Source organism: Ursus arctos, unplaced genomic scaffold (genome assembly GCF_023065955.2).
Source record: "Ursus arctos isolate Adak ecotype North America unplaced genomic scaffold, UrsArc2.0 scaffold_12, whole genome shotgun sequence".
NCBI classification, from domain to species: domain Eukaryota; kingdom Metazoa; phylum Chordata; class Mammalia; order Carnivora; family Ursidae; genus Ursus; species Ursus arctos.
The window spans coordinates 34,936,410-34,964,358 of record NW_026622786.1 but is presented as its reverse complement, the minus strand read 5'-3'; the positions used below and the strand labels follow the sequence as shown (position 1 = coordinate 34,964,358).

The 27,949-nt window shown below is 39.5% G+C and overlaps 2 protein-coding genes across 2 annotated transcripts in view; one reads left to right on the top strand and one right to left on the bottom strand.

The window, feature by feature from the left end:
• The window catches only part of ODF2L (outer dense fiber of sperm tails 2 like), a 294,695-nt gene that overhangs the window by 109,206 nt on the left and 157,540 nt on the right, over positions 1-27,949 (bottom strand). The window contains exons 2-3 of the mRNA XM_057310504.1: positions 14,038-14,102; positions 10,264-10,387 (exon numbers count right to left, since the gene is read on the bottom strand). The gene's annotated coding sequence lies outside the window, so the exon portion shown is untranslated. The remainder of the gene's footprint in view (positions 1-10,263; positions 10,388-14,037; positions 14,103-27,949) is intronic.
• Positions 33-27,833, top strand: LOC113254453 (calcium-activated chloride channel regulator 1). Its single transcript, XM_026497671.3, has 14 exons — positions 33-318; positions 4,832-4,972; positions 5,360-5,507; positions 8,093-8,198; positions 10,142-10,319; positions 13,092-13,310; positions 13,877-14,104; positions 16,696-16,870; positions 18,676-18,782; positions 20,817-21,032; positions 21,847-22,108; positions 23,166-23,336; positions 25,970-26,209; positions 27,305-27,833. The coding sequence occupies exons 1-14, from the start codon at positions 157-159 to the stop codon at positions 27,691-27,693; spliced, it is 2,742 nt and encodes a 913-aa protein (XP_026353456.1). The 5' UTR covers positions 33-156; the 3' UTR covers positions 27,694-27,833.

Below are 27,949 nucleotides of genomic sequence, written 5' to 3'. Positions count from 1 at the left end.
AGGGTTAAATACTGTGATAAACCACCTCTGATAGCTTGGAAAAAATATGTGTCTATATATTCCTGTGTATATATATATATATATATAGGGGTAAAGAAGACCGACCTCTAAAAGCATCATTCTCCAAAGAGAGAAATCAAAGTGCGATGTACAGCAATGGGGTCATTTAAGAGTTCTGTTTTCATCTTGGTCCTTCATCTCCTAGAAGGGGCCCTGAGCAATTCACTCATTCAGCTGAATAATAATGGCTATGAAGGCATTGTCATTGCAATTGACCCTAATGTGCCAGAAGATGAAACACTCATTCAACATATAAAGGTAAGTTCAAAATGGTAATTTTCCATGCTTTAAAAAAAATTAAGTGTAATGTTGTGATAGAGAAAACACGTGTTCTCTAACTATAGCTGTGTGACACTGGCAAATTATTTTCAAATCTGAGCCTGTTTCTTAAGCTGTAAAATGGCAATAATAACACCAAAGTACTAGAATTCTTGTGATGAGATAATAAATGCAGTGCACATAACTCAGAGTTTGATGCATTGTTGGCGTTTAATAAATGACTGGTTACAGACAATTTCATTGAAAACTATTTAGTTTCACACTAAGGTAGGGCCAGCATCATTTGACGGAGATTGTGAGATACGGGGAGGATAATTCTTTTGCTTAATTTCACCATTGGCTTATATCAGATTCTCCTTTTATTGTCCTAATTGTAACTCCCTTGTCTGTTATCCTAATATAGGAGCCCAGGAGGCAAATCTCTGATTTGAGAACAATCCGACCCTTCCAATGAGAGGGAACTGTGCATTTTACCAGCCCCAGTGCAAGGGCTGCTGGGCAGCCTCACCTCACTTGTTACTTCTCCTATGGGGGAAGGAAAAACTAGGGGAAAAGACTCTTCCTGTTCCGGCAGAGGCTTCTAATTACTGTAAGGTGGAGGGATTAGAGAGGTCAAGGGCAACAGCAAACAGCTAAGAATAAGAAGGAAATGCTTTATAAAAGGCTGTGGGGCACCTCCAGAGGCCGTATTGCATAACGCGCAAAAGTGTTAGTCTGTAGGATGGGAATAATAATGAGTACCTTCCTCCTAGGACTTTGTGAGGATTAAATTTAACAATGCATGAATATAAGGGAAGCGGAATGAAGGGTATATGGGAACTCTATACATTTTTTGCGTGTCTTCTATGAGCCTAAAATTATCTCAAAAATTAAAAAAAAAAACCTTCAAAAATGAATGCATCGTGCCTGGTACATAGTAAGAGCTCAGTAAATGGTACGCATAGTTATCAATCACCAGTCCCACTTTTAATCCTTCTAGATCAAAAGATTTCCTCCCTCTTAACCAAGCCAAAGGGACTAAAGTTTGTTTCTGGCCAAAGTTCTTGATTGTGAGCTCAGAAGTTAGTAGTGCAAGGGCTCCAAAGGTCGCCCCCAAAGGTTCTTTGCTCTCAGCAGAAGCAAGGCTAGAAAGATGGAGTTTGGAGAGAGAACCATCTCTATCACCAAGAGCAGTCTGGGGTTGGAGAAGTGCAGCGGTTGGTGGGGGGAGGGGCAGGAGTGGGGAGAAGCTTACCTGTTGAACTGGAAGACTATCAGGTTTACCACCATTGGTGAAAGAGAAATTCACACCTTTTGAAATCTCTCAGTATCAGAAACCTTGGGTAAGTTTTTGATTACCTCTAAATTTAGAAATGGCACGAACAAAAATGAGGTAGCCACTTGGAGAAACTAAGTATGGAAGATGTGGCCACCGATGTTTCTGTCTCTGGCTGGACAGTCAGCAGGGCTCAGGAATTGCCAGAAGGAGGACACAGATGCCTTATTTTGAATGACAATGGTCTTTTGTATTTATATGGCCCCTTAGAGCTTTCCAAGTGCTTTCACCTTTGAAGGTTTCATCTTTGGGGGTTTTCCTCCTGAAAAAATGTACTTCTCTTTACAATTATTAAATCGACTTTCTGGTAGGAGTTCTAAATGTGTCAACTGTAAGATAAGTTGGTTTCCACATCCTCTCTATAAAAGGAACACTTGTAAGGGTCGTCAAGTGTGCTCAGCATCCTTCAGTAGTTAATAAAAGTTGTTTCCTCCCTATTTGATGTTCCAGATCTGCAGAGTTGAGGGAGCTCACCCTGGGCTTTGCTGCCGTTCTTGGCCATCCCTCACTCTCTGCTTTCTGAGGGAGTTCTCTCCCTCCCGCCCTTATGGGGACAGAAGCCTCTAAGTCAGCTCTTAAATACCGGACCGTCCCTAACATTTTTCCACCTACAAGACCGGCAGATGGCGCTGCAGCAGTTCTAGCCACTGCACCTACACTCTACCCAGTAACAGAGAAGCAAGAGGAGCAGTCCGGGAAACTCACTCTTTGTGTCCTCCCTCTCTCTCTCTCATTCTCTCTCTCTTTCTCTGTGTGTCTCTCTCTGTCTCCCTCTCTCTCTCTCTCTCTCTCTCTCTCTCTCTCACACACACACACACACACACACACACACACACACACACACACACGATACACAATCGGAATAGTTTGGGGTCTCCTCAATACATGGGAGCCCAGGCACCTCCTAACTTGGCACTCCTGGACAGTGTACCATCCATCGTAAGCACTTCATTCATTTATTCATTTGTTCATTCATTGAACAAATATTTACAGAGCATTTACATTATGCTGGCACCAGGAATCCACTGATGAACAATATGCTATGCTTGTCCTTAAGGAATTACCAGCCCATTCTATAAACTGTTATCCTCAACTTTCTCCAAACCTCAAAAGTTTAAATGCCCACATATGAGGTCATCTTCTCAAAACCTGGAACAAATGCCAAAGCTCCCTAATTAATGGTTCTATTAAAACATGGAAGACAAGAGCATTTCATGCTGTTTGTTCTTCTGGGAGATACTGAAAATTCACATTTCACTAGTCAAATTGTGACACAATACTCTAATGTTGGAAGTTTTATACCAACTTTTCAACATTTTGGTGATCTTGACTCTCTTTTTATTTCTAAAAATGATACAATGTTAAATTGTCCTAGTGATTATTAAAAATCTGGCTTTGGGGGAAAATGCAAATCATTACAAGAACTTTAAAAAAATACCCAGGCAGCCATTATTATTATCACTATCTGAAAGGAGGGGAAACTGAGGCTCTTAGAGATAAAATAAATTCCCCAAGTTTATCCCATTGAGCAGGAAGTGGCAGAGCAGGAGTCACTCCTGCAGGGCTGCTTCCCCGTGTAATGATGAACTGTTTCTGCCCCTAAGGCCAGCCCCACCGGGCACTGGAGTCTAGTCACTCCGGTCTGCTCCAGCAAGGACTTTGTTCCTCCAACAATCCCTTTCTTCTCTTACATTATCTGGTTTTTTTCCATTAGCATATACGTATGTTATAATAGTTCCCATTTAAAAAAAAAAAAAAACAAGTAGGGGCACCTGGGTGGCTCAGTTGTAAGTTCGGCTCAGGGCATTATCCCAGCATTCTGGGATCGAGCCCCGCATCAGGTTCCTCCACTGGGAGCCTGCTTCTTCCTCTCCCACTGCCCCTGCTTGTGTTCCCTCTCTCGCTGGCTGTCTCTCCCTCTGTCAAATAAATAAATAAAATCTTTAAAAAACAACAACAACAAATAAACAAAACAAAACCCCCTTGCCCTGAAGTCCTCCTTCAGCTACTTCTTCATTTCTCCATTCCTCTTTAATTTAAAAAAAAAACTTCTTGACCTGTTGTCTGTATTCACCACCGCTGCTTCCTCATCTATTCTTTTGAACTCACTCATATGAGCTATCATCTCTATTCCACTAAAATGGATCGCTCACGTTGCTAAATCCATTGCTCAGTTCTTAGTCCTCATCACACTTGATTGCTCAGCAACATTAGATACCAACAAGGACTCTATCTCTGAAACACCTTCGCCCCAGTGCCTTCTGATTTCCTCCCCATGCACCTGCTGCTCCCTGAGTCTCTTTTGCTGGCTTCTCCTCACGGCACCTCTGAATGCTGGGGGCCTCGGGGCTCGGTCTTCTGCCCTCTTCTCTCTTCTATCTATACTTGCTTTTGTGCTTTTCAGTGGGTTTTGGTCCTAGTAGGCCCAATGTCCCTTTGTATAATAAATGTCTTATAATACCCTCTCTACTGTCTTGTCATGAAGCAGCTCAGGGAATCTGCAGAGGCATTTATAATTTAACACCAAGGCTCTTTCATTTTAGAGAAATAAAGTTAGGTGTAACTTGAAGATAAATTAATTATGCCACTTCCTTATATTGAACACTTGCTACTATACTAAAAATAAATGTCCTCATAACATTTAGTTAACCCCAGAATTATTACAGTGATGTCAGCAGTGCTGAAGTCGTACTCATTTTGAGTTTCTCTCCCAGTACTACTTGGTGTGTGACTTTGAGACCTATACTCTCTAATTGTCAGTTTCTCCCTTAAAAGTTTGTTGATTCTCAATAGAGCAAATGAAATGAAACCAACAAACTTTATGAGCTGGTCACTAGAATACTTTCCACTCTATCCATGGACAAACTGGGGTGCAGGAGGGCTTGAGGAAATTTCCTGATGTGCTAATATAAGTGGTGTGGAGCCAGAATTAGTGTCTGCCTCTGGGGTCTGCATTGTCGACCATTACACTGTGACACAAGGCGTGTGCTAAGTGCTCAGAAAAGGTTAACTATTATTATTATTATTATTAAAAGGTAATTCCACACTTCCCCTTGCCATCTTGATAAATAACTAGTCTTTGGAAACATGAAATACAGGTGTAAATTTGAATTATTGGCAGCTTTGCCTATTTTCTGTCATAATTGTGCTGGTTACATACATTGTCTTTTTTCCCAGGACATGGTGACCCAGGCATCTCCATATCTGTTTGAAGCTACAGAAAAAAGATTCTACTTCAAAAATGTTGCCATTTTGATTCCGGAAAATTGGAAGACAAAACCCGAGTATGTGAGACCAAAACTCGAGACCTACAATAATGTGAGAATATCAAGTTATTTTTTCCAATTTCCTTCTCTGATTCAGATTTTTTTTCTTCAAAATACTCTAGAATAAATTGAAATTGTTTCAAAATATTCCCATGTGGGGCATCTGGGTGGCTCAGTCAGTTAAGCATCTGCCTTCGGCTCAGGTCATGATCTCAGGCTCCTGGGATCAAGCCCCGCATCAGGCTCCCTGTTCAGCAGTAGCCTACTTCTCCCTCTCCCTCTGCTGCTCCCCCTGCTTGTTCTCTCTCTCTCTCTCTGTGAAATAAATAAATAAATAAATAAAATCTTTAAAACACAAAACAAAGCAAGTTATTCCTGTGTGAATAAGGTCAATTCATTTGCTGATATTTTGTAACAATGACTTTTTCTTAAATTTCAGGCCGATGTTCTAGTTGCTGAACCAAATCCTGCAGGTAATGACGAACCCTACACAGAGCAGATGGGAAACTGTGGAGAAAAAGGCGAAAGGATTCATTTCACTCCTAACTTCCTAACAGGAAAAGTGGCTTCTCAATACGGATCACAAGGTAGGGGTATAGATAAAGTATTCTGCTATATTTCTCACAATTTAATAACTTTATGTTCAAAGTAGATCAACAATCAACATGATGTGAGTAAGCATATGTAAGCAAAATAATATATAAGCAAAATATAAACTATTATAACTTTCTTTCACTTAAAATAGGGATTCGGAAAAGTGCATTTCTCAGTTAAAATTTTATTCATATTTAGCACACATGTGTAAATGTAGTATTTTTAATTGTTAGAGATTGTTATTGGGTAACATTAGTATGAGATAGTAACTGTAAGATAGTTTAATAAGTAGCATTAGGTTTCTATGGATCTGTGGTGGGGGGGGGAGACACCTGAATTAAACCTGCTGCCTGTAACTCACGCAGTAGCCACCAGATGGCAGAGACGCACAGTGCCCTCAGACTGTGCATTCAAATGGATTGTTAAAATGCAGATGCTGTCGAGTAGGTTTGGGATGGGACTCAAGAATCTGCATTTTTTAAAAAAGATTTTTATTTGAGAGAGAGACAGTGATAGCCAGAGAGAGCACATGAGTGGGGAGGAGAGGGAGAAGAAGGCTCCGCAGTGAGCAGGGAGCCCAAAGTGGGGCTTGCTCCCAGGACCTTGGGATCATGACATGAGTTGAAGGCAGATGCTTAACTGACTGAGCCACAGAGGTGCCCCAAGAATCTGCATTTTTAATAAGCTCCTAGATGATGCTGATATGGTGAGGCCATGGACCACACTTTTAGTACCAGACAGAATATCTTGCAGGTCAGCTCTCAAAAACCAGTAACTAAAGAAAAAGTCCAATTTTCCTTCACCAAATAATCATTCCCATGTGAGCTATTTAGAGCAACCTTTGGAGAAAATCTTAAAAGAAACAAACAATGGAGTATACAAAATATATACTTCCCAAGTATAATCAAATATGATTCATTTTAGATAATTAGGTTAACTAACTAGTACCGGTTTCTTCACTATCTTGAAAAGATTAGAACCAGTTTGATTTTCTTCATTTAAACGGGCAAGGCAAAGAAAACAAACAAGAGTGCTAACATCTCCATATCCCACCCCCAATACACTAGAACACTTACAGACCTTATCAGAAAGAGGTGTCAAACAAATGTACCTCTTTGTTGTTCTTTCACAACACTCCATCTCAACCCCATAGCAAATAGAAAATTCCCAACATATGGCTCAATATGTGTTGAATTGATTTACCTAACTGCCCCCTCCCACTCCTGAGCCCACTTTAGCCATCATGGTCACCACATATAATGTCATTCCTTTCTGTACTGTGACTCCATGCCTCCTCCCCAACAACTTACCCCTTCCTTTAAGAGGTCATCAGTTATTCCCCAGCACTGATAGAATAGTTTATATCTTCAATGTGATATACTGGGTCTTTCTTAGCATGTACCCTCTCATATAACCTTCCAAATTCAGCCTACCTAGGAATTTACATTCTAGAAAAACTGAGCTGAATATAAGTCACTAAGATTCATGCAAATTTAACAAATACTCACTGAGTTCCTATTAAGTTCTAGGCACTATTGCCAAGGCAAGACAATGAAAAATTCATTGTGTCTGTTCTTATGGAGACAAGTGTCTAGTGTGAGAGACTAGCATGTAAGCAGTAATGAAAATATAACACGATAAGTTCAATAATGTAATATAATGAAAGTGCAAAGGAGGGGTATCTGGACTAGTTTGAGGATGTCAGAGGCTTCTAGGCGGCTATAAGCCTGATTTTAAAGAAAAGTAGGAATTAGCCAGACAAAGAGAGGGAGAGAGTATTCTGAGCCAGAGGAAAAATATGGGAAAAGAACCAGAGATGAGCAAGAGCATGGTGTGACTCTAGAAAGTAAAAGGAGTTTAGTAATTCACTGTGATTAAAGAGTTTTGAAAGTGGGTAAAGAACAGTAAGAAATATGGCTGCAGAGAAGAGCAGGGCCTGGATTGTCAGGAACCTTGTATGCCATGTTGAGAAACTGGATCTCACCGGAGCACCACAGGGGAGCCCCTGAGGACTAGAGATATGGAGGCCAGGTAGGTGGCTATGGCAGTGATTCAGAAGTAGGTGGCAGTAAGCCTGGGAAGATGAGACTAGGTCAAAGCAAAAAGGTAGAGGTGTAATAGGCAGGCCTTGAAAGTTAACCAGATACGAGCCATAAGGGAGAAGGACATCTTGTGGATGCTGCCCAGGCTGCCCCATGAATGCCTCTGGCTCCCACAGCAGGCTGCACTGACTTCCATCATTACACTTCCACCGCTTGGGATTTAGTTCTCTGGTCATCTGTGTCATCTGCTAGACCATGAGCTGTGTAAAGACAAGGCAGTTGTTTCTTCTTTGACTGAGTAACTGCCTGGCACATACTAGTGTCTAATTAACATTGGATGAACCAAATCAGTAGTTACATTTTAAAGAAATGCACAGTGGTTATTTGATTTTTTTTCTAAGGGAATCAAACCTTTAATTGAAAAAAAATTAACATAGCAAAGCATAATGATGTTTGGAAAAATGACTTACTCCCAGTGTGAGAAGATAATTTTGCCATTCTTACTGTAATTGGGTGTTTAAAATAATTTCTTACAGAAAGGGTCTTTGTCCATGAATGGGCTCATCTACGATGGGGGGTATATGATGAGTACAATAATAACCAGAAATTCTACTTATTCAATAAAAAAAGAGAAGCAGTAAGGTATGTATATTTTGATTTAACTTTTCCCAAACTATTTTAAATTGCAACCAATTTTTTCAGGAATTGATGACTTTAAAAATATCAGGGTTCTTTTGTCTTATTTTTGATCTCTCATTCTTAGTGCCTTCTTTTTCAGCTTCCGAAAAAACTACCACTTTTGTTCACTTTATAAGTGCTTCAATTAGTTGAATTCTCTACTCTGCAGCAACAAATCATTTGCCTGTGTGTGTGTGTGTGTGTGTGTGTGTGTGTGTGCAACTCTAAGACACACACAGGCGCTATGTTCAGTGTCTCCGTCTTCCTGCACCAGAATCAGGGACATAAACAAATCTAATGGGATTCTTCAGTGCCTTCAGGGCAGAATGATATCTATGTATACTTCATCAGTATGAATGGGTCTTGGAGGGACTGTAGAACTTAAAAGAATGACAACCCAAATATTAAAACAAAACACAATTTATCCCAATTTAATGAGAGAGAGAGAGAGAGAGAGAGAGAGAGAGCACACGCATGAGCAGGGGGGAGGGGCGCAGGGAGAGGGAGATTCAAGACTCAATCCCAGGACTCCAGGGTCATGACCTGAGACAAAGGCAGATACTTAACCAACTGAGCCACCCGGGGCAGTGGGGGGGGGGGGCATCCCAATTTAAAATAACTTTCTGTGGTGTCAATAGAAAGCAAACTGAATACTTGTAAAGTACTCTTAGCTGCCATTTTTTTATGAGTGAGTTCAATTTCGGTGAATATAAACTTCTTTAGCAAAAACAGGAAAGAAAGAGAACTTTCTAATTTACTTTAAAGAGCTAGCATAATTCATATACTAAAACCTGACAGGTGGAGCACCTGGTTGGCTTTTTAGATGAATGGGTAAAGAAGATGTGGTATATATAATATTATATATCTCACTCTGCCCGCCACTCCCCCTGCTTGTGCTTTCTCTCTCTCTCTCTCTGTCAAATAAATAAATAAATAATAAAATCTTTAAAGAAATCCATTAAGGGAATGACAGAATGGGCTGTATCAACAGACTTAAAATGTTCAAACTTTTACTCTGGGAGTCAATCCTGCAGCAAACTTGGAAACAGTGTCAAAACTTTATGTGAATTTTTATTTATTCATTGAAGTTTTACTTTTAGTACTGTCAAATTGGGGGGGAAGCAAATTATAGTATCAAAACATACAGCTATTAAAATCACATTTTAAAAGAATATTATGAATTATAATAATATATTAAAATCTTAAATATACTAATACACCAAGTTTTTTAAAAGCGGGAAGCAAAGTTATGTGTGCAATGTCATGCTGATACATAGAGAAGAAAATACTTCAACATGTTAACAGTAGCTTATTTCTGATGGTGGGATATGATTTTTTTCTTCTTTATACTCTTACTATTTTACAAATTTCCTATAGTGTTCATATATTGTTTGTATACTCAAATAATAAAATGTCGGGTAAAAAGCTGTCCATTTATAATAGCCACAAACTCATAAGCATGTAAGGAAAAATCTAAAATACCTATGAACATACAAGAACTATGCAAAAATTGTACAACATAAACTAACTGGAAAAGAAAACCAGGAAATGTCTGCAAGGCTTTTAAGGGAAACAAAAGAGAGCTCCTGATTTTCTAGGAATGAGGGTCCAAGATGAGGAGGTGGCTGAGGACTTGGAACCTTATTAATTCTGACGGCAATCATAAGCCAGACTTAGCTTTTCTGCTGCATAGAAACAAATTCTGATACCGTTTTGGGAACCCTTCGAATACTTTCTGGCAAACAAAAATGACACTGATGTGAATTTAATAATTTTGCTATTTAAGGTGATGTATTTGTTCATTGAATTATGAGAGGAAGTTGTAGACATGAGAACAACCCGACCACAGAGTCTAACCCTCTGAAATGATTACAGCACCTAAAGATCTCACCTTAATATATTTTCAGGTGTTCGAAAGGTATTACTGGTAAATATGAAGCAGTGCAGTGTCAGGGAGGCAGCTGCACCAACAAACCCTGCAGAGTCGACACGGCAACAGGACTGTACAAAGAAGGCTGTGAGTTCATACCTTTTGAGCCACAGACCGAGAAGGCTTCCATAATGTTTTCGCAAAGTATTGGTTCTGTAAGTACTCTGTTCTTCTTTTTCTTTCTTGGCACATAGGAATTTAGCAAGGTTCTTATTCCCGATTGCTGCAAGAAAGGATCAAATGTTAGGAAATCACCAGTGAGCAAGCTGATTCTCTGTGGGACAAGCTGGGAGTACAAATTCAGGGATAAAGTCGAACCTCCCCCCTCTGCCTTCCTTAGGTCCATTCTTGCACTCCATTATCTCCCTCCCGCAAGCTTGGGGTTTCAGTGCTTAGAATTGCTTCAATTATCCTTAAAGGCAGACAAGCACAAAAATTCTTATTTAAATAAGAAATTTACCCAAGAGGATCTGATACTTCTTTTTATTTCTTAATAAGGACATGATCAGTAGCCTTAGATTTAACTTCAGAGATCTTTTCAGCGTGCATATTTGCTTTTGGTTGTTAACTGAAATTTTCTTTTTAAGAGCATTAGTGCCTGTACGGGGTTTGTACATAGTTTTAATAGGTTTAAGTAGTTTTAAAATACTTTCTAATTTTTTTTAATGACCAACAGGTCATAAAATAAACTTGATAAATTACCTTATTAGTGCTAAATATACATTTTGGCAAATCTGCCCAAACTAAACCTAAATGCTTCCATTATTCACTGACTAAAATCAGTGGAGAGACTTTGTGGGGAGTCTCTTATCTTTCAGCCTCTTACATAAAATTATGTTTTCCTTTTGGAATAGAGGCTGAAGTAACTTATAAGAGTTACTAGTGGTATAAGTTTTAAAAATGTGATATATTATGGTTCAAAGGCCCATCCTTCAGTCTGGCTTTGCAGTCCATTTCTAGACTTAGAAATTTTCAAGAGGGGGGCGTCTGGGTGGTTCAGTCCATTAAGCATCTGCCTTCAGCTCAGGTCATGATCTGAGGGTCCTGGGATCAAGTCCCCCAACAGGCTTCTTGCTCAGCAGGGAGCCTGCTTCTCCCTCTGCCTGCTGCTCCCCCTACTTGTGCCGGCTCTCTCTCTCTGACAAGTAAATAAAAAAATAACCTTTAAAAAAATAAAAGTATTTGTTAACAAAATAAAAAGAAAGAAACTTTCAAGAGGGGGGTCCAGATTTTGTGTTTTAAATTAACCACAAAGTTAAATTTGGTGTACAGTCAGGTTTGGGAACCTCTGCCTGCAGTTTAAGTTTTTCAGATCCCCTGCCAGAATACAGCCTTATGATATTATGGAACCACAACAAATATGACCTGGGAAATGCAAATAAAGAGGAAAAGAAGTGTTTTACAGCTAATGATTACTTTCTAAATTACTAGAATTCTGGATATTTAGGATTTTTAATTGAATGATACTACTGTGAATAATAGTCTGAGAGAAGGAATTAGGTTATACATTCTTTGTATACTGTGGCTCTTTTTTTAATCCCCCAAATACTAGAGATATAAATACTTAAGGAAAGAGGAGGAAACTATCATTTATTGGCTGTGTTAGTATGGACCCTATTCCATATGTTCTCACGTAATTCTTGCATAACTATTGTTCTTTTGTAGATTAAAAAAAAACCTGACATGCAGATTTTAGGGTTACTCAAAAAACAACGAACTTATATTAAGCTTTTATTATGTGTCAGACACTGAACCAAGTTTTGAGGAAGCAAAATTTAATGAGACAATTTTCTGCCATAAATGGGTTTATAGCCCAATGTTAAAGGGGTCTTACTGAGGTATCTCTAGGGTACTGTGAAGCCACCGGGCTGAGTAAAAATTCTTTGGGGGGGGGGAAGGAAATGAGAAAACATTTTGAACATGACCTTTTGGCTGAAACATGAGGGTAAAGTTCACAATGCAGAAGACAGAGGAAGGGGAATTCCTTGGCAAAGTGGGAAACCATGAGCCCATGAGCAAAGGCACGTTTGAGAACTTATGGATCACAGTAGGGGGAAATCAGAGACTTGGAATGCACAGCCAGAGTGAGGATGGAGAGTGAAGCAAAATCTAAATCATGGAGATCTCTGCTTGCTATGTGAAATAGTCCAGAAATAGTGTGTAAGCAATGAGGAGTCACAAAGGGTCTTAAGCACAAGAGTAAGAAAGACGCTGTCTCTGGAAACTATGGAGTGGACCAACTGGAGGGCAAACAAGATGGAAAAGTCAGATGGAGACCAAAATAGTTCAAGGCAGGGACCATGAGGATTTGAATGATGGAGATTCCAACAGAGAAGGAGAAAGATGATGAACTGGAGAGATAGTGAAATAGATGGATCTTGGTTATTTTGTAGAGGGAAGAAGATAGGATTTCCTAATGTAGGTGTCTGGGTGGATATTGGTGACATCAAGTTAGAAAATACATGAGGAGGAGGAGCAGAGTTAAAGGAAAGGTGGTAAGTTCAGTTATGAACACATGAAGGTTGAAGAGCCAGTGGGACATCTTAGAGGAAAGAGCTGGATTGCAGGGTGTTGATAAGTGAGTGAGAAGGAAGTGAGTGGGAAGTAAAAGGATGGAGAGATAAGATGGTACCAACAGAGAAATGTTAAGAAGTGGGTGGTTTGAAGACAGTGGTGATGGCTTGAAATGGCAAATCTGAGAAGTAGGAAGGAAGCCAAGAACAGATAAATAGATTGCTGAGGAGTACTAAGGGTCCAATGAGGTTGCAGATGTGGTCTGAGAAAGGAAGTCTGAATTAACACTGTGAATTTCCCCAGCAGTGTTCTGCAGTGATGGTGGGATTAAGCCAAGTTTATGGGTTAGCAGGGCAAGGGATTTAAATATCCTTCCCTTCTGTTTATCTCTATAATTTTATTGACAATTTCAGGTGGTTGAATTCTGTACAGAAAAAAACCATAATAAAGAGGCCCCAAACCCACAAAACCAAAAATGCAATCTCCGAAGCACATGGGAAGTGATTCGTGATTCTGAGGACTTTCAGAAAACAACTCCTATGACGACACAGCCACCTGCACCCACGTTCTCATTGCTGCAGATTGGACAAAGAATTGTGTGTTTAGTCCTTGATAAGTCTGGAAGCATGTCGGTACGTTCACTGGGTCTCAGTCTTTAGGGTGCTGCTCTCACATTTGTGTGTGATGTGATCTGGACCACAATTTGTAACAGGCTGGGAATAAACACAACCTTTAGAGTCAGAACAGTTACAACAATAACATTACCATCAGAAACACCTACCTCAACTCTATTCAACAGAAATTCAGCAGCAAGTGTCTCATTTGACAAATTAAGTTAGCTTTCGATTTATGAGCAAGATCTGCTGAAGTACAGAGCCTTGACAATTTTTAATGTTTCACTGACAATATGTACGTCTATAGGACCATTACTAAAGCAGTAATGATCTAACTAAAGCCTAATCTGGCTTCCTCTTTTAGGGCTATTTAAACAAAGTCTCTAAAATTGGACCCAAAGATGCTACTAATTACAAAGGAGAAATTTAATATAGAAATTTAATTTAATATAAAGTCCCCTGAATAAGCTTGTTGTCATTTACTTGATATTAAGGCAGCCACTCCAAATTTCCTCTACACTGTTTTGTTATTAGTCTGCTTATCTAAACCCAACTGACCGCTTTTCTTCTACTTCTCCATTCAGAATGGTGACCGCCTTAAACGACTGAATCAGGCCGGCAAACTTTTCCTTCTGCAGATAGTTGAGCAAGGGTCTTGGGTTGGGATGGTGACATTTGACAGTGCTGCCCATGTACAAAGTGAACTTGTACAGATAAACGGTGCCACGGAAAGGGATGCACTCACCAAAAGCTTACCAACAGTGGCCTCAGGAGGAACGTCCATCTGCTCCGGGCTTCGATCAGCATTTGCTGTAAGACAAGTTCCCCTGTCATGTGTCATTGTTTACAATTTCTGTTTCTTAACTTATCTCAGTTTTCAACAAAATTAAGTCAAATTTTCACTACTATTTAAGTTCTTTCATAATAGAGCGCCTACGTACCTTTCTAGGTTCCCGTACCAGGAACTCTCTTCCAGGTCCTACAGCTCAGTAACTTGGATTGCTTGTCCTTCAGCACTTCCACACTTTTGCCAGTCTCCCCACTTAGAATACTTTCTCCTGCCTCTTCTGTCCTTCAAATCACATTCATTCTTCAAAGATCCATCCCAGACATCACCTACTTCTGGACATCTTTCCTGATTCTTTCAACTGTATAGAATCACTCTTCTTTCTAAATCCTGTGAACTTTGACAAAAAATTTCTTATGACTTCTAGGCTCTTCTATCTGATTTTCTAATCACACGCTTCACTCAAGCAAAATCTCTTTAAGGATAGGACTTCTCTCTTTACCTCCCAGGCTGCTGCACAGTATCTTTTATACAGAAGGTTCTCAATAAAATTGAATTGAGTTATTTGATAGCACCTGATGCTTATTTGCTCTAAATACATAATCTAATATTCCGTAGTTATTTAGAAGATATTTATCCCCATGAAACAAAGAATAATAGGCTGAAAAAACCTGGCTGATTAAGGTCTCAGAATCTCTGTGGCATCTTGGCCAGGTCAGGGGCTGTTCCAGATTCCCAAGCAGCAGCAGGAACACTTAGTTTCCAGCTCACACTATTGCATGTGGACAACAGACAACCATTTCCTCAAATTCAGTCTGTCCCCCAGCACTTTGTATTCCACCTTGAAGTTCGGTTCCCTAAAAGTGGTTTCCACTGTATGCACAGTCGGCTGCAGAACCCTTGTCCAATGCCTGTGTGGATCTGGATTCTCTTGCCTCTGCCGCTCGCCCAAGCTTTGATTAAAGAAGCAAATGAGGAAGGGGAATGGACAGTGAAATCGCTGACATGTTATACTAAACTCCTGCTATGCAAAACCTTAGGGGAGATGAGTAATGCCAGATGGCCTGGTGGTGAAGAGAGAACTTCTGGTCTGCATTTTCCACTTAGATGGGTGAGAGAGAGTGTGAGGGATACAACTGGAATTTAGATGCTCCTCCTGCCCAATGGAGTCCAGATGTGGGAGAGGAGGAGCTTGTGTGTGATGTGTAAAGAGCCTTGAGTCCTACACTGTCCTCAATTTCCCCACTGGTTCCTACTTCAGGGCCCTTGTCAGGTCTGTTCTAGGCTCCTGGGTCTACTGAGGTGCCTAATGGGCTTTCCTCTATGGCTTGATCAGGGCCCAGTCATCTTTCCTGGTGGACTCAGCCCCACCCTGGCTCTCACTATTGGAGCAGAGCCTTGAGAACCTCCTTGTCCTCCATGCAGCCCCTGAGCAGACTGAACACCCCTCAGCCTGTATGGCAAGATGACCTGTTCTCTTGTCTGCTGACTTCTGTCTTCCCTGTGGGATAGTGGGAACTTCTACATGTTTTCCACGGCACATAGCAGTGATGGGGAGTAGGACAAGGGAATCTAAATTAAACCCTTTCTCTGGCCTCTCAACTTGGTCAGATCAAGGCCACAGCCATGGTTGAGAGGATCCTGGGCTCTGGGCTCTACCATGTAGCAGCAGGCACAGTTCTGCTCTCTTCCTGTATGTGGCAGCCCCTCTCAGAGTTCAGAGTGCAGCAGAAGTCCCCTCTGCTCTTAGCTTTCCTTTTAATCTACTTAAGACGTTTTCCTTTTCTGAGAGTCTGGTCCAGAGAAGAGAGGTTACTTGGGCTTAATTGCTTGTTTTCCCTTTTTCTGGGTCTCTCCTTGTATTCTTTTTAGGGGAAGAGTGGACTCTTGCCTTCCTCTTCTGAAATGAGTAACACTATTTTTTAAATCTAATTTTTCTTCTATCATAATCTTATCCAACATTGGTAAAAGGTGTGTGCTTTCTACACAATGTAAAAAACTATAATCTGTGTTAATCAGGAATAGTTGAAACATGGTTGTCATAGGACAATTAGGAGCTGGGGTTAATAGGAACAAAATTATTTATTTTAATCAGAGGAAATATTAAAAATTTTAATAACTCATGTGCCCTGGGTACTTACAGGTCAGAACAAATGCCAACCATAAACAGCTGGTATAGTCAGATGGTGAATATCAGATGGTGAATTGCATACAAGCTAAATCTACCCTGCATCTAATATCTCCCAAATATTATCCCTATTCAATGAAGGTGGTTTCTGAAGGCATCTGGGAACATTCAGAAACCTGTCAAGGAGAAATCATATGAAGGAAACTAGAAAAACCTCCTTTGCTGCTTCCCCAGTGCTGTCTATCCCTGGAACTGCCCTGTATCCTTCTTTACAGAGCCCGCTCTGCAGTAGGGTAACCAAAAGAAAAGACTACTGTCAAGTTCCATGAATGTTGCTGATTTAAAATGTTATTTCAAGACAGATATTTGAGCATTCTCAGGCACTTGTGTTCATTCCCTCTGGAATTTCTCTTCTCATTCCCTTTAAATGCTGTTTTCCCAAACACCTTGGCCACCCGGATAACTCAGGCCCTGCATTATGTTCTTAGGTTATTAGGAAGAAATTCTCAACAGATGGATCTGAAATTGTGCTGCTGACCGATGGGGAGGACAACACTATAAGCTCGTGCTTTAACGAGGTGAAACAAAGTGGAGCTGTCATCCACACAGTGGCCCTGGGACCCTCTGCAGCAAAAGAACTAGAGGAGCTGTCTAAAATGACAGGTGAAGGGTGGTCTGCTGTCCCACTGAATTGTCTCTTCCACTGGATTCTGAGCGCCAGTGAACTGGGGAGAAGGGAAGGGGGGGATATATATAGAGAGGGATAATCTTATTAACCAACTACCTGCCTTTACCTCCAAATGAACATTAGAATTGACTCTACCCGTTTCTTTTAAGGCCTCAGTTCTAGGATTATGGCAGTCTGGAGGAAGATGGGATCAGCACAGCACTCTAGTTAGGACTCAGGTCTCTCTTCCCAGACACTTTGTAAGGACTGCAAAGAATCTAATAGGTTAGCCAGGAACCACTTTCTTCCAGTTGACAACTGGCCTAGAGACCCAGGGGAGACAGATAACAAGCCACTAACTATATAACGCCATGATACAAGTACTCTATTAACAGTAGAAAGCACCCTAGAATAGAAAGCCTTTGACTTTATTAAGGGAAGGAGAAGGTCCAGAAAGGTGACATCTAAATTGAGACTTTAATAAGGAGTAGCAGGGGAAGAGCAAAGGGCCTGCTGAACCACACAGAAGGTCACTCTGAAAATGTAGAAAACAATGCAGTTTCTCCATAAAACATTAATATACTGAGCTTCTAACTCTCATACACAGACAGATGGTTAAAATAGATTCCATATGTGCCTGGCTTCTTTAGCAGAGTAGGTGGGCACAATTTTTTGAACTAGGGCCAGCATTATGGATATCAATTATTATGCTGAGTTGCCTCCTGAGCCAGCTAAAATGACAGGACCACTTGTTCCTAATACTACCTGTCTTAGGCTGGGTTTCCTAGAAGCAGAGCCTGAGAAAAGGATTTGGGCACATGTGATTTATACAGGGAGAGCTCTCAGGAGAACAGGAGAAAGGAAAATAGGATAGGACAGGGAAAGGACCCAAGCACAGAAGTGGACTTAGAGTCTAGCTGAAACCTAACCCTATAGGGGGCTCTCAGTCTGGAATTGCATCACACACTTGATACAATCTTGAGGCAAAAGGGCTAACCTTTTGTACCACTGTGGCCATCAGTCAGGTGGAGGTGAGGGAACATGTTATTTCTCTAGCAAGCGTAGCCTCTTTTAGTAAGGTAATTCTCTGGAAAAAGGGACAGTTAAATGCCACTAGCACCTAACACTTAGAGCAGCTGGGGAGAGATTCCCTTGCCTAGGTAAGGGTATCTGGGTGGGGCGCCAAGACCATTACCAAAGTACTTACCTTAAACTTTGGAAGGCATTAATGGTTTAAAAGTGCTTTTGCATCAACTATCTTAGTTACACATGTTCTAAATAGCCTGAGACTGGGAGACCTGGTATATAATCTATTTTTTACTGGATATTATACTTTTCTGTAATATCCCTTGTCAGCTGTTATTTCTTGCTGTTGTTACATACACATGTTTTATGATTTAGGGAGAAAACCCAAAAGTCAAGCTTGTTAAGATTATGTCTAAAAGAAGAATAAATCAATAGGCTTGGAATAAGGGTTAATGAATTCTCTTATATGAAGTGTATGACCTTTAAAGCATGAAATTTTATGCTATTAGTTTTGACCTATCAGAGATTCATGGCTGCTTTATAAAAAATTGACATAGCTGTGCAACTGAGTTGTTGTTGAAGCTGTTATTTAGTAGGATTAAAAATTTAGTATCAACTTCTGAATTAATCTGGATGCCTGTTTGATGTTGATTAATACTTTGTAAAAATGCAATAGAATATTTACGTCATGTATTCTGCTATCTTAACAATAGCTAAAATGGTGCAAATACTTGATTTCTAGAAAACAACTTTTGATAATATAATTGCATTTTAGGAGGTTTACAGACATATGCTTCAGATCAGGCTCAGAACAATGGCCTCATTGATGCTTTTGGGGCCCTTTCATCTGGGAATGGAGCTGCCTCCCAGCGTGCTATCCAGGTCAGAATTTTTACTCTTTGGTTTTTCATGTTCATAAATAATCATAACCAAGATGGAGAGTTTAGTGGTTAAAATTTTTAAGTACTACATTCTTCTGGTAGTAAATTAAAACTAAAAATAGAAGTTTCAGCCTGATATTGGACATTATTCCAATGCAACACTACTTTTTTAAGCAAAGCAATTAGTGTTTACTTGTTTGGAAACAATACTAACTGACTTCTCCATAGAAACCAGCAACATACAATATAATGGGTCCAAAAATTCTTTTTAAACATCTGTTAACAAGTACCCATAGCAATATAATTGGCTCAGAATTTTCTTCACAGTAGATCATCTTAACACAAATTTTCTGGGACAAGTAAGTGTTCAGGGATTACTTGCTCTATTTTTCCATTACCTCAAATCTGTGATATTTGCAAAGATTTCCTTATAATGGATGAAAAGTGTTTTGTTCTGTGAAAAGTCCATGATGTCAGTTAAGACACCTGGATTCTGGTCCTGGGCCTGCCATGAACTCTCTAACTGTGGGTTAAGAACTTCATCTTTCCAGGCCTTAGTTTCTCAGCCAGATATGAACCAGAAAACATCTATGGGCGCTTCTGGTTCTAAAATTTCAAGAAAACCAAATTTTCTTTAAAAAATCTTGGGACTATTTATTAAGAAAATGACAAATGTATTTTAAATGTTCTTCTTGAAGTTTCAAAAGTTACTCATATGAATTTTTAAGCTAGAGAGTAAACAATCAGAACTCACATCTGTGTGAATTATGATTTTTATTGTGATAATTTTATTGTGAGTTCACAATTTTATTCTGAAAGTTTGGCTGAAAGTAAAAGAACAATGTCATGTCAAAGCCAAATAATGACATATTTTGAAACAATAGGTTTTCTGATCTACCAGTGTAGCATTTATTCAATCAAAGAAGACAGCAATTATACTCATTTCGGTTATCCTAGTTCAAATTTGGAAAATTAAAATCAAGAGTCCAGTCTGGAAATCGGAGGAATGTGTCTGAAAAAAAGTGATTAAACTGATGAAAGGACAAGTTCACAGTCTGGCAGTTTCTGCCCATTACTTTTGTATTTAAGAAGTCTAACAGTGAGAGAGATAGAGAAATGAGCAGAACTCATTTACCCACCTGCCTTAAGAATAAGATGTAAGAGCCCTTCATTTGTTCCACATCCAAGATCAAATCTACCTATGAAATTAGAAAATCTGATTCTATGACCCAGTCACCCTATCTTTTCTTAGGTATCAGTTTAACAACAAGAAATAATTACTTAGGAGACAATCTTCAAGGTCACAGTCTCTGTAAAAGTCCTGTTAACGCTTCCCCGCCTCGGTCCCTGCTCTAATCACTCCTTCATTTTTCTCGAAACAACAAATCAGCCCCCCTCCGACTTATTTCATTTATCTTCACAGGGACTACAATAACACTTGACCTAGCATTGGTTATTTGCAAAAAGTCCCACTCAGACCCCTTATAGGTTTATAGTCTAGTAAACAGGATAAGGTATAAACAGTAGTAGGTATAAAGAAAAACACACTGTGAGAATATCAACGGAGCGACAGAATCAAGATTCTATGGGAACTCACAGGAGGGAGAGATTATTCTTGGTCAGTAAGTGAGATGGACATTAGAGAAAGTCTCATAGAGAAAGTGCCATTTGAACCGAATTTTAAAGAATTGGTAAGGCTTAGACAAAAGAATTGGTAAGGCTCAGATGAATGTACAGACTTTCAGGAAAAGCAGAGAGTACGATAAAGTCAGAATCAGGGATTCATGACCGTCATTTGGGGAAGTGGTCTGGATTGGCTGTAGGAATAAACATTGTGGAAAAGGTAGGAAAAAGGTAATTAGGCTGGAAAAAGGTAATTTAAAACTGGATAATGATAAGACCCAAATACCAAACCAAGGACTCAGGCATCACTGACGTCTTTTAATGGGGCAACTGGGAATTGGAGGCAGAATGGAAGAGATTGTGTGATGGGGGCTGTATTCTCCAGAATGTAAAGAGTTGTTTTTCTTGACAGCTTGAGAGCAAAGGCTTAACCCTCCAGAACAATCAGTGGATGAACGGCACAGTGCTTGTGGACAGCACTGTGGGAAATGACACTTTATTTCTCATCACTTGGACAACACAGCTTCCCCAAATCCTTCTCCAGGATCCTAGTGGAAAGAAACACGACAGCTTTGTGGTGGACACAAACGCCAAAATGGCCTACCTTCAAATCCCAGGCACTGCCAAGGTATGGGCTCAGGTTTTATCCTTCCCACAATTTGACAAGATAAATTAAAGTTTTTACAAAATAATCATAGCTTTTTTATATGTGGGTGGTTGCTAAAAGGAGAGTTAGGGGCACCTGGGTAGCGCAGTCGTTAAGCGTCTGCCTTCGGCTCAGGGCGTGATCCTGGAGTTCCGGGATCGAGTCCCACATCGGGCTCCTCTGCTGGGAGCCCGCTTCTTCCTCTCCCACTCCCCTGCTGTGTTCCCTCTCTCACTGGCTGTCTCTCTGTCACATAAATAAATAAAATCTTAAATAAATAAATAAATAAATAAATAAATAAATAAATAAATAAATAAATAAAAGGAGAGTTAGTATTGAATGAAAGAAAGAACAAGGAAAATTCTCCAACCAATTCTCTATCTCATTAGTATGCCAGCAAATCAAGGATTTGGTGATATTTTCTCCAGGTACTAAAGGGAGAACTTTCATATTACATAGAAGTCAAGATGCAAAATGGTCCTTGAAACTTCAGGATCATGAAAAAATTTCCTTTACCTCAGGAAACCATTGATTTGATACGGCTTTTTAGAAAACAAGGAAATAATAAGAACACAACTTTCTGACCTCATTTTCCCCAACTAGGATTTTCTTGACAGTAAGAACCAGTTAATCCAAATATACCAAAATTTCCCTTGGCTAACCAAGTATCAGAGATCTTCTTAGATATGCTTGTAACATGCTTCTATCAGATAAGCTTTTCCTATAGGTGGCATTAAAGTCAGGTCTGTATCACCTACAGTTATTAATTGGAAATGTCTCCATTTGTTTTGGGCAGGTTGGCCCTTGGAGTTACAGTCTGCAAGCAAGCTCACAAACCCTGACTCTGACTGTCACCTCCCGTGCATCCAGTGCTACTTTGCCTCCAATTACAGTGACCTCTAAAATGAACAAAGACACAGGCAAATTCCCTAGCCCTATGGCAGTTTATGCAAAGATTCATCAAGGATCTTTGCCAATCCTCAGGGCCACTGTCACAGCTGTAATAGAATCAGTGAACGGTAAAACAGTAACCCTGGAATTATTGGACAATGGAGCAGGTAACCATTCAAAAAATTGGAAAACTTATCTTTATTTTCCAAAAAGCAACCACGGAACAGAAAGAGGGCATGATCTAGTGGGGACAGTTAGAAGCAGGGAGTCCACTACTGGGGGTCTAGTTAGGAGAACTCTCTGCTTCCCCGCAATTCCTATATTTTAAAATGTTGGAAAGCATGAAGAAGGGCCTACCTTTAGCTTCTGCAAAGACCAAACACATTAGTGGTTCAAGCTCAATACACTCAGATACTCTAGGGAGTTGTCAGAGGGTATTCCACACTCCCCAAAAAGGGAAGGAGGAAAATGAATAGTTATCTTATGTTATGTTATCTTCATTTTCATCTTTACCACACACTTTTGAGACATTATTATCCCTACATTACAGATGAAGAAAATAAGGCTTTCACATTTAGAAAGGAGCAGATATAAATTCAAATGCAATTATACGTGTCTCCTATATCTATGCAGACTCTGTATTAGCTTGCCCCCAAAATGAAAATCCTGCCCATTATTTTTTAAAGAAATCTAACAGGGAGTGAGAAAAAGAGAATTCTACATTTCTTTTTAGAAGGAACATAACTGCTTACTCTGATGCAAGTAACCTTATTAGAACAAATTCTGTAAATGGATTTCCTACCTAAATCTACCCTGGTGAGAAGTCATAAGTTTAAAAAAAATAATCACATAACACTTTTTTTCTCCATACTAATGTACAACAATTCAATTCAGTTCAACAGATATTTAATGAATAGTTACCTTGCACTATGTTGGATATAGCAGATAATGTGGCATGATCTCTGATTTCACAAAGAAAGACAACAATCAGGAAGACAAAATATACACATATGAAGCTACACACACACAGACATATCCATGTGTGTGTGTGTGCATAAGAGAAAAAGTAGATCTCATCTTTAACACAATCAAATCCTAAACTCTCTTGGAGATAGTGCAAGATTATCTTTGCTTTGAAAATTTTTAATCCACATATGAGTTGGAAATATACAAATGCCCATCTGCCTTTCCGGTAGTCATTAATTCCTTCATTTTCCTGTCAAGGTGCTGATGCTACTAAGGATGATGGTATCTATTCAAGGTATTTTACGGCTTATGATACAAATGGCAGATACAGTGTGAAAGTGTGGGCTCTGGGAGGAATAAATGCAGCCGGACAGAGGGTGACACCCCAGCAGAATGGAGCCATGTACATACCTGGCTGGATTGAGAATGGTAAGTAATCTGTAATAACACAACTGGTTTGAGTAAAAGGCATGGGATCAAGAGAAAACCAATAAGCCTGTGAGGACAATGGTGTGATTTAATATAAGGGTTTCTCAGTCTGAACACTATTGACATTTTGGGCCAAATAATTCTTTGTTGTGGAGGCTGTCCTGTGCATTGTAGGATGTTTACTAGCATTCCTGGCCTCTACTCACTAGTTATCAGAAGCAGCCCCCACAATTATCATATGGTTTCACTCATATGTGGAACATAAGGAATTGCGCGGAGGACCACAGGGGAAGGGAGGGAAAATTGAATGGGAAGAAATCAGAGAGGGAGACAAGCTATGAGAGACTCTGGACTCCGGGAACCAAACTGAGGTTTACAGAGGGGAGGGGGTAGGGGAGGGAGTAACTGGGTGATGGTTATTAAGGAGGGCATGTGTGGTGATGAGCACTGGGTGTTATACACAACTATTGAATCGTTGAACACTACATCAAAAACTAATGATGTACTATATGTTGACTAATTGAGCATAAAAAAAAAAAAGAAGCAGCCCCCATAGTCATGACAATAAAAAATGTCTCCAGACATCATCCACTATCCTCTAGGAGGCAAGATAACCCTCAGTTGAAAACCAATAGATTGGAAGTAGCTTTCCACTGCCTAAGTTCACATTCCAGCCCTCTACCAAAGTATTTTAGGTAATCTCTTTGTGCTTTACTTTTGTCAGTTGTAAAATAGGAATAACAATGGTCACTACCTCAGAAGGTAGTTATGAGGAATGAACTAGGAAATACATCAAATAAGCTGTTCTGGTAAACAGTAATGTTCAATAAATGTTTGCTATTATTTTTAATAAATTTTAAAACATTTTATAATGAAGCTCTTTCCACGGAGATTGGCATTTCCATAGGATAAGGGAATTTACGGCTTATTATATACATCAATATGACAAGCCCCACTGTCTCCTTTCTCTTTCTCAGACCAGGGAGAATAGTAGATGAACCTAATACCAGCCAGTACACTGAGCCCACATGTAAGCATGCAGGGAAATTGTGCTCCAAGAAGCAGGAAGTCCTATACCACTCTTGTTCATAAACACTTGCCCTGGACTACAGCTGTAATTGAGAACAAGACTAGTCCTGATGGGTTCCAGGACTTGTTTTCCATCAATCTCTACTCTGTCTTAGGCAGGTCTTTTCCTAGCGCCTGCTGTATTGTAAGAACAGCTCCCCCAAGAAGCTTCCCACTGTCCTCTTTACTTGGGTATGTGCTCAGTAAAAAGAAGATTCTAGGACATGTGGTGTCTCATGCAAAGGTGATCATGGGGGGGGGGGGGGGAATTGCTTTAAAAGACATTATTGCTTCCAAAGCTCTTTTACATATTTCAGCTTAGTTTATTCTCATTTGTTCTTATGAGTTAGGGGGAAAGGTAGGAGTTTAGCCTTCTTGGTTTAGCAGCTATATCTAGCCTTATGCTCAGTATTTTACTCACAGTAGGACATTACATTCTTCTAATTTCCCATTTTACAGACAGAGAAACAGAGGCTAGAGAGGTTATTGGTATAACTGTGATAGTACTAACTGTGATAGGATCTGCCTTGGCATTGGAGAGCCATGTTTTTCCCCTCTCTCCCCTGATAAGCCTGAATAGCAAGAGAGATAGTATCTATTGGTGAATTGAATACTAACTCTGAACCTATTACAGTATCCATTTTATCTTTGCCCAAGACCAGATTGATAGGTATGAAGATCAATCTGTCTTTACAGACAAAAATTTTATGGGCTAAAGAAGTACAATTTATGAGAGAGTAAATTCTGAATGATGTCATTCAGGGTATTATGGAATATTTTTATTGAAATGAGAGTCTGAGAACCCTACTGACTGAGCAGGCCAGTGTATTTTTTGAATTCCAGGATTACTTTTAATATAACCTTTTAGCAAGAATGTGAAGAAAATTGAGATTGCTACAAGCACTAAGTTCCTATGAATTCAATGAGAAAATCAGAAGTCTTCCAAAAGCATAAAATTTTAGAAAACCATAAACAGTTTATGAGAAGATGCAATCTAGTAAGAAAGATAAAACACAAAAAGAGAAAGAGAAAAAAAAATGCATGGAAGAAATAAGGCAATTCTTGATGGTCCAGATGATTAATTACCAAATAAATAGGAAAAATAATAAAACCAACAGTATTATCTAGGTGAAAGAGATTTCTTGAGGCAGTCTAAGAAGGCTTAAAACAGAGGTAGGATTTAAACTGACCTAGGAAGAGTAAAATCAGGATAGGCAAAAAGATGGGAAAAGAAACAACTCCAGGACAAATGTCACGAAAATTAATTGGGAGAATTGTTATTCCATAAAATATCCGGAAAATATCTGTAAGATAAAAAACCATGATTCTCTCTTTGCTTTTTTTCCTCTGATGCAACCTGATTTGGGATCTTTACACCAAATAATTAAAATTAATTTTGTGTGTGGGAGGAAAGAAGGCAAAGGCGAGAGTAGGAAGAAGGCAATCTGATAACAAAACAGAGGGAAGTTTAGTCATATAGTTATTTACAATGTAATGTAATGTAATGTAATGTAATGTAATGTAATGTAATGTAATGTGATGTAATGTGATGTGATGTGATGCAGGTGAAATAAAATGGAATCCACCAAGACCCGAAATTAGTAAGAATGATCTTCAAGGCAACCAAGTGTGTTTCAGCAGAACATCCTCGGGAGGTTCATTTGTGGCCTCTGGTGTCCCACAGGCTCCCATACCTGATCTCTTTCCACCTTGTCAAATCACTGACCTTAAGGCAAACATCCATGGGTACAAATTTATTAATCTGACTTGGACAGCTCCTGGGGATGATTATGATCACGGAACAGGTAAGCTGAACATGGTGTGGACCCTGTAAAGGAGTTTAGCAGCCAACAGAGGTGCAGAAGGAGGTGATGGCAGGCAGGCATGTTGTGATGCATGGGGAAGGCAGAAGGCAAGAGGGATCTTGAATGTCCTCTGAAATGAAAGGTTAGGATTTTTAAATAGGAGGTTTAGAACCTGAAAAACTGGCCCACTTTAAGTTTTAAGAGGTTTCAACCAGTAACAGGCAATCTTCAGGTTTTTTGAAATCTTTCCAAGCTGTCCTTTAATAGACCCCATTTTTAGCAATGACTCCTGGAAAGGATTGGGAATAGAGCATAGATATCTATGGAGCAGAACTGACCTTTGGAAGAAACCTCAGGTCCTACTAGATTTTTGTCTCAAAGTATACTCTTCAGACTGCAGCACGGGCATCACATGAATGCTTGTTAGAAATGTAGAACCTCAGTCCCCAAACAGACCTACCAAACCAGAATCTGTATTTTAAGATCTCTGGGTATTTTGTGTGCATGTGAAAGTTTGAGAAGCACCAGTACCCAAAACTCCTCTATAAATAATAAAGCAATAAGCAGTAATTTAAAGGCTTCCTCTCTCAGCCAGATGTATACATAGAAATACTGACCAAGGCTTTAGGTCATGCCTGTCCAGTTTTATTTATTTATTTATTTACTTAATTTTTTTTTTTTTTGAGAAGGAGAGAGAGTATGTGCGTGCACATGAGGGGGAAGGGAAGGGTGGAGACGGGTGAAGAGGTGGGGGCAGAAGAAGAGGGAGAGGGAGAATCTTAAGCGGGCTCCATGCCCAGTATGGAGCCCATTGGGCCACAATCTCAGGATCCTGAGGTCCTGACCTGAGCCAAAATCAAGAGTCGGACGCTTCACCAACTGAGCCACCCAGGCACCCCCGATCCAGTTTTATATTTATCACTCTGTTAAGATACACAAACAAGAATATAAAAAGAATACCTATACTTATAATTATGGACCATCAATTACATTTATTCACTGGAACTTTATGGAACGGTGATATAGTTTCTAATAGACTTTAAAACTTCTTTAACACTTGAGAATTACAAGTAACAACTTTTTTTTTCTTTTTAGCTCACAAGTATATCATTAGAATAAGTGCAAGTATTCTTGATCTCAGAGACAAGTTCAATGAATCACTTCAAGTGAACACATCTGATCTCATCCCGAAGGAGGCCAACTCTAAGGAAGTCTTTGTGTTTACACCAGAAAACATCTCTTTTGAAAATGGCACGGATCTCTTCATTGCAATTCAAGCTGTTGATAAGTCAAATCTAAAGTCAGAAATCTCTAATATTGTAGGAGTGTCTTTGTTTATCCCCCCACAGGCTCCTCCAGAGATACCTACTCCTTCTCCTCCTTGTCCTGATATTAATGTCAACAGCACCATTCCTGGCCTTCACATTTTAAAAATTATGTGGAAGTGGCTAGGGGAATTGCAGCTGTCAGTAGCCTTGGGCTGAGTTTTCATGAGATGAATAAATCATCCATCCTTCTTTTGATTATAAAATTCTCCAAAATGTATTTTAAACTTTCCTGTAGAGGGCGATATAATGAAATAAAATACTGACCAATTGGCTACATATGTATAAAGACTATTCATTTAAATTCAAAAGTTTAACCATCACGCAGGCATTTATTAATGATTTTTAAAGGAGAGATGCTTGCATCAATAAATGAAAGTATGTTTTAATTCATTTTAAGGAGCTTTGCCAATTA

Coding starts and splice junctions, on each gene's coding strand:
- LOC113254453 (XM_026497671.3), top strand. CDS start 157: ATGGGGTCATTTAAGAGTTCTGTTTTCATCTTGGTCCTTCATCTCCTA. Junction 5,508..8,092: donor TTCTCAATACGGATCACAAG/GTAGGGGTATAG, acceptor AATTTCTTACAG/AAAGGGTCTTTGTCCATGAA. Junction 22,109..23,165: donor ATTATTGGACAATGGAGCAG/GTAACCATTCAA, acceptor TTTCCTGTCAAG/GTGCTGATGCTACTAAGGAT.